Source organism: Symsagittifera roscoffensis, chromosome 2 (assembly GCF_963678635.1).
Source record: "Symsagittifera roscoffensis chromosome 2, txSymRosc1.1, whole genome shotgun sequence".
Lineage (NCBI taxonomy): Eukaryota > Metazoa > Xenacoelomorpha > Acoela > Convolutidae > Symsagittifera > Symsagittifera roscoffensis.
The window spans coordinates 69,042,372-69,048,425 of NC_087063.1; the positions used below are offsets into that span (position 1 = coordinate 69,042,372).

At 34.3% G+C, this 6,054-nt stretch overlaps 1 protein-coding gene across 1 annotated transcript; it reads right to left on the reverse strand.

The window, feature by feature from the left end:
- Positions 1-3,046: 3,046 nt before the first annotated feature.
- LOC134840080 (uncharacterized) lies at positions 3,047-5,630 on the reverse strand. Its single transcript, XM_063855761.1, has 2 exons — positions 4,796-5,630; positions 3,047-3,461 (listed from the first exon to the last, which is right to left on the reverse strand). The coding sequence occupies exons 1-2, from the start codon at positions 5,037-5,039 to the stop codon at positions 3,181-3,183; spliced, it is 525 nt and encodes a 174-aa protein (XP_063711831.1). The 5' UTR covers positions 5,040-5,630; the 3' UTR covers positions 3,047-3,180.
- Between the last annotated feature and the right edge of the window lie 424 nt (positions 5,631-6,054).

A 6,054-nucleotide genomic window follows, 5' to 3' on the forward strand; every position in this document is an offset into this window, starting at 1 on the left:
TCATATCTTGTCTAGGCTGATCGCCTAATTTATACCTTTGAGTTAAATGTGAGTCCAAATTGATTAAAAAACTCTCAATATCTCAACATTGAGATGTTTTATGGAAAATTCTTTCCGAGTTCGAATCATGCACATAATATGATACCCTGCCTAACGTGTGTGACCGACCATTTTTTGGGGTAATCAAAAACCATCTTAGTTTTTTTTTCCATTCAACGTTTCACACAAGAAAACGGAAAGTGAGAGCCGTTGATTTAAAAAAAACAATTTTGAGTTAACAAAAAAACGAATTTGTTAAATTTAAATGTATCAACGTAGTAAACTTGATGTTTCATACTTTGATATATGCAAAATTCGCCAATTCGTAATTTACAAAGCTTGTGGGGGTGTGCTAGGAAAGGGCGAAGTATGCAAAATAGATTCCTTCACATTTGAATCTTTTGCAAATTCGGATACCAAAGTGCTTGTATCAAGGCCAAGCCCTGATAGTTCCAACTGTCGTGTGAGATCTAAGGAGTATTGCTCAGTTCAAAAATTTGATGAAAATATCGAAAAAAAAATTGAGAAGTTTTTTGAAAGCCATCACCCACACGCTATTTAAAAAGCAAAGTGATATTTTTGCATAGAGCAAGCAAGCTATTAGATAAATTAAAAAATCTGCTACGGTTTATTTTGGAGCGGTTCCGAAGACGGATTAAATCTCCGCTTGCGCGTTAATAGCGCGTTATCTATTGCAAGTTAATTGCACCAAATTGACAATCGTTAAGCCAATGCAATTTAGTTTTAAGTTTGAGCTCGACACAACAATACTGTTTGAACAAGGAAAAACAACTTTTGAAAAACTGCTAGTTACAAAGCCGAAACTTTCAGGAAAAAAATAATCTCGGCCTCAAATTTTCCATCAATACGTTCGAAAATCGGAACAATTAATAGAAAACGTATCTTAGCTATTTTTGAATGGCTCGATTTCCCTGATTAGCTCTTATTGTAAAAGTGTCGCTGTTTTCGTCATGATCCAATCTTGTTATCCAGTTCTAAATAATGCTGATAATTTGTAGGAGTTGAGATGCTTAGGATAAAATTTGTTGCCTTCGAGCCTTAAACTCAAGACTAGAACGAGTGATTAATTTCAACAACCCTTTTAATTGAAAAACAATTTTTCACGAGCACTCGTTTTTCAATTTTCCGTAAAGAAAACATTTGACGTTTTTTTTTCAGGCTTATTGATGTTTATGTTTTAACGTTTTTTTTTTCAGTTAGACAACTATTTAATCATTGAGCTGAACCTCAAATTTTTTTAATTTCAGTGTTTTAAACAGTTTCAATCTGTTAGATTAGGGTTTTGAGGATACAAAATAAGGTATTTTTTTCTTACAAAAAAAAAAGAAAAAATTGCTTAATATTCTTACTTTCTACATTCAAACTGTTTTATAAATCAAAATAAATGTATTTACACGGTGAGTTATGGTTTTCAAATTGTAATGTTTATATATATTTTTTGAATTGGGCACAAAAAATTACATAGAATTGAACTATAATTCCTATGAACGTATATTTTTGTTCTTAATACCTAATTCATGTAGCTGTCAAGAAACAAAAATTCGTAATAGGGCATGGGCAAGTACCGATCGATAGTTTTTGTGGTAATATTTTATAGGTGGCCTTCAAATTTTGGAGCATTTAGAGCGCTGATATTCTTTTAGGTCTTAAACTCTATTCTGTTAGTGCATTTTTTGTTTTTATTTTCCATGTTTTTTTCTGAACTTAAAATTTGTTACTCAGTGTGTTTTCCTCCCACTTTACACGAAAGTGACGGAAAATTGGTGCTGAAGGCGGCTTTATTCTCCAAAATATTTTTGTATAACCGGCAATTTTTGATGATTTTGTATCAGCCAAAAACTATTGTTGTCCTAAGCTCAAATTTACAAAAAATATTTCAACTGTCTTGGTTTTTTTATTTTTGAGGCTTAAAAATGGCCAATTTCGCCCATTTGAGATAATTAGCGCGCGACATACTTTGTGCTACCAACTCGTAAGTGGAGATTTACTCCATTTTGAAACCATCTAAATTGAAGTGAGGCACTCTATTTGGTCTATTTAGTACTTTGCCAGATACAAAAAATAAAAAATCACTTTTTACTTTACAAGCGTGTGAATCATGAATCTCAAAAAAAATCTCAAAAACATGTTTCAAAACTTTTCAATTTTTTTTTTCATTTTCACCATTTTTTTAATCAACATATTAAATTTGATATTTAATACCTTTTCATTTGATTTATTAGCGAATTTGGAAACTACGTTGCTTGTATCAGTGGCAAGCCCTGAATGTTGCGACTAATTTATGAGAGGAAGAAGTGTTCGCTTCAAAATATATGGTGAATGTGCCAAAAAAACTGAAAAAAAAGTTGATTTATTTTTTTAAAAACACTCCACACGCTATTTGAAAAACAAAGTAAAAATTTTCGCATGAAGCAAGGTTTCAATTAGGCCAAAAAAACGTACTCGATTTTAATTGGCAACTGTTTTGAAGACGGATTAAATATCTGTTTACGCAATAATAGCGCGTTATCTATTGCAAGTTAATTGGACCAAACTGGCAATCTTTAAACCCCCTTACTTCACGGAAAATCACATGTGATTTTTGAGCGTGAGCTCGAGAACACAACACTGTTGGAATGATATGAGAACCTTCCGTGATAAACTGCTAATTAAAAAGTCGAAAGTTGTCCGGATAAACAAACAAACCGAGCTCAAATATTCAGTCATTTTCTTCAAAAGTCGGAACAATCAATTCATCTTAGCTATATTTTGGGTTGCTCAATTTTTCTGATCAGCTCCTTATAACAGCATCACTGTCGTCATCAGAATTCAAACTTACTATCCAGTTTTAAATAATATTGATAATTAGAAGGAGTTGAGATGCTGGGATGTCTTTTAATGTCTTCCAGCATTAAACTCAATAGTAGAACGAGTGAGTAGAGTAATATCAACAATTCTTTCTATTGAAAACTTTTTTTTTGAATATTTTCATTTTTTAACTTCGTGATTCATTAAAGAATACTTTTGAAATATCTTCAGGCTAATTGGTGTTTGAGTTTTCACGTTTCGGTTTAATTTTCCAGTTGGACAACTATTCGGCCAATAAGTTGAGCCTAAATTTTATTTACTTCCAGTGTTTGTTTATTTGCCAGAAGGCTCAGCACCCCCGATCCGTGAACATTTTTGATGGTAGAGCGGAAAGCATGTTGTCTGGTCCAGGTGCAACGAGTCACATATTTCGGCCCACAGGTCTTGAAGGCAGAAATCTTCGGCCTCGCAACACAAACCCAGCATCATTTCAGCGACGTTTTCTCGAGTTCGCAAGTCGGTCAAGGACATGTCGAGGTCATCTAGTCCTTCCGGCATCACGAAGTCGGAATCCACGAATGATTGCTTCTCGGGCTCAAACGACTCGTCAAACACTGGAAAAAAATCGGTTGGTTTAAAATTTGCAGTCGTAAATGCTCTGTTAGTTGTTTCTCTTAAGTAGAACATTTGCGAATTTTCCCCGATTTTGGCTGATCATCCTTGATTAAGAAACTGCTCATTAAAAAACTGATAGGAATTGATTTCTTATCACTTTAAATCCGCAATTATACTTTCCTAGCTTATTTCCCTAAAAATACACTTTTACAAAAAATTATTTTTTGCATGAGTTATGAAAGAAGTACAATAACAATTAGTTATTTATGATATTTTCAAAAAAAGTACCAATCAATTTTTCAACCGTCGCCTTCAGAACACATGGTAGCAAAAAGTAAAATACAATGATTTAAGAGACAAAAATTAAAATGAATGGTACAGAAACAAAAGTCGGTCCCTGTGGAACTAACACAGAACGTTCCGACTTCAAAAAACGCTTAAAAAAATTCGAACAAAAATCGTCTTTTTTTCAGAAATCGTGTTTTTTCAATTTTTTCAAGTTTTTTGCCAATATCACAACATCTGGAAAAAACTGTCTCTTGTGCCCTAGAACGATAATTCGACGAATGTTTCAACCCTTCAGATTAAAGGCGGATCTTGGATTTTTTCGGGATCTAGGATTCTTCGGTAGTGTGGGGGATGGGGGGGTATGGATTTTGAAAAAACAAGCCAAAAAAGGCTTAACAGGCCAAAATTGTCAACTCAAAATAGCACAAAGGGGAGAGGGACCCTGTGGGTCGGCAGGGGGTCGAATCCCTGAGAAGAAAAAGCGTCCAACCCCCCAAACCCCCCCCCCCCCTAAATCCGCCCGTGCTTTAGATTAATATGATAATTGAAAAAACCAGCTGATCTCTATCGTTTCATAAATCTATTAGGAAAAAAAAATTATCATCTATTACGAAAAGTCTTTGTTTTTCTTAATTAAATTATGAAAAACGACAAGGGCAGAACCTTGCATTACCCGAAAACAAAACAAACAGTTTGTGATAAAAAATGATTAAAATGTTCGAAAAAAAAAACATTTCTTATTCATATTACCCCCCAGATGCTATATGATATATTTTGCGTCTGGTAACGTATTAATAAGACCATATTTTAATTTGGACAGATTTAAGCAACCGCATACCCTTTATTAGGGCAACACATATCGATATGTTTCCGATTTTGCTCAGCTCATCAATTGATTTTTTATTTTCGTTTTTATAATAGAATCTTCTGCATCTTTATGAGGTACCTACACGACTGCTTACTTAATACTTGCTATAAAAATAGGCTTAGAAAAAATTACGAGATGAACTGATTGTAATTAATCAGTGAAAAAGAAGCAACTTGCCTGAACCGATGAAGTTTGTGTTTGGTCGTTTCATGACGTCAGTTTTACCCATGTGAAATCTTGCTAGAAGTCGCTGTGGTGTGCGAACGTTGCTGAATCTGCCTCCGTGGGACCAAACCCCGTAGTCCCTCTTTTCAAACCCACCCCAACCCGACTTGTGACTCTTGCTAATGAAACCCTCCGAAATTAGGGAAAGAGATAATATCGTAACACATAGGAAAGCAAAATGCGAAATAGACGCCATTTTTAATTTTGAACTTGAACTTTGATTTTGATTTTATCGCACTTGTGGGCAAGAATAAAAGGGTTCCGTTAATGACGACTCTTTGGCCCCGAGAACATTTAGAATTGGTAATTTTGCATGACGTGCATGTGAAAGAAATCTGTTGTCAAAATGGTCAACCCCCTAGGCGACTGGCAGTGAATCTTAAAATGAGCTACTTGTTCGAGGCGAAAAAAGGCAGAGGAAATCGATCGATTTTAAAAAGTAAATTGCGCCCGCTAAGTAAAGTACCCGCGGATTAATTTTGTACAATTAGCATAAAATTATCCGGAGTTTTGTTTCGCTCCCGGCAATTCAATCCCGCTGACTGAAGGCTTGTGACAGGACGACGAAAAATGATATTTTTCATAAATCATACCTGTAAATCAATTCATCAGGCCACCTTATACTCTCGTTTCTTACATTTAATCAAACGGAACCAAAATTGGTTTCTGGTAAAATCTAATAATATTTGATTGCCTTTTTACCAGTCAAGTTGGCTTCACTATCCTTTTGCTTTAATTACTAATCCTGGGTATTTCAACCCAGGTCGCAATTACGTATGATAGTAGCTGACCGCGAAATTTGGAACCAATTAAATGAACAAAAGTCTGCCCAAAATAGAATTCATTTCATATTCTTGAAGTGTAGTTTTTCAGTGGGAAAATCAATACTTTCTTAGACATCTGTACAGTCAAATTGAAATGATAAGACAACTGACGGAGAAACTGAAGTTTAATTTACCTTTTTTGGACTGAAGTTCAAAAGCTTCTAAGAGATCAAAAGCTGAAGGTGAACAACTAAGGACCACAGAAAACAAAAACGACGATTTAATTCTGAATTGTTTAAAAATCACTTTTTAAATCTGAAAGAATCAAGACCTCTAAAAAATACTTTGGTAATATGAAAACTCTAAAATATAGCAATTTACTTTCAATGCAATTTTGGTTGCAAGGCTATTTTCTTGCAAGATGTGAAAACCAATTGGATCAGTTTT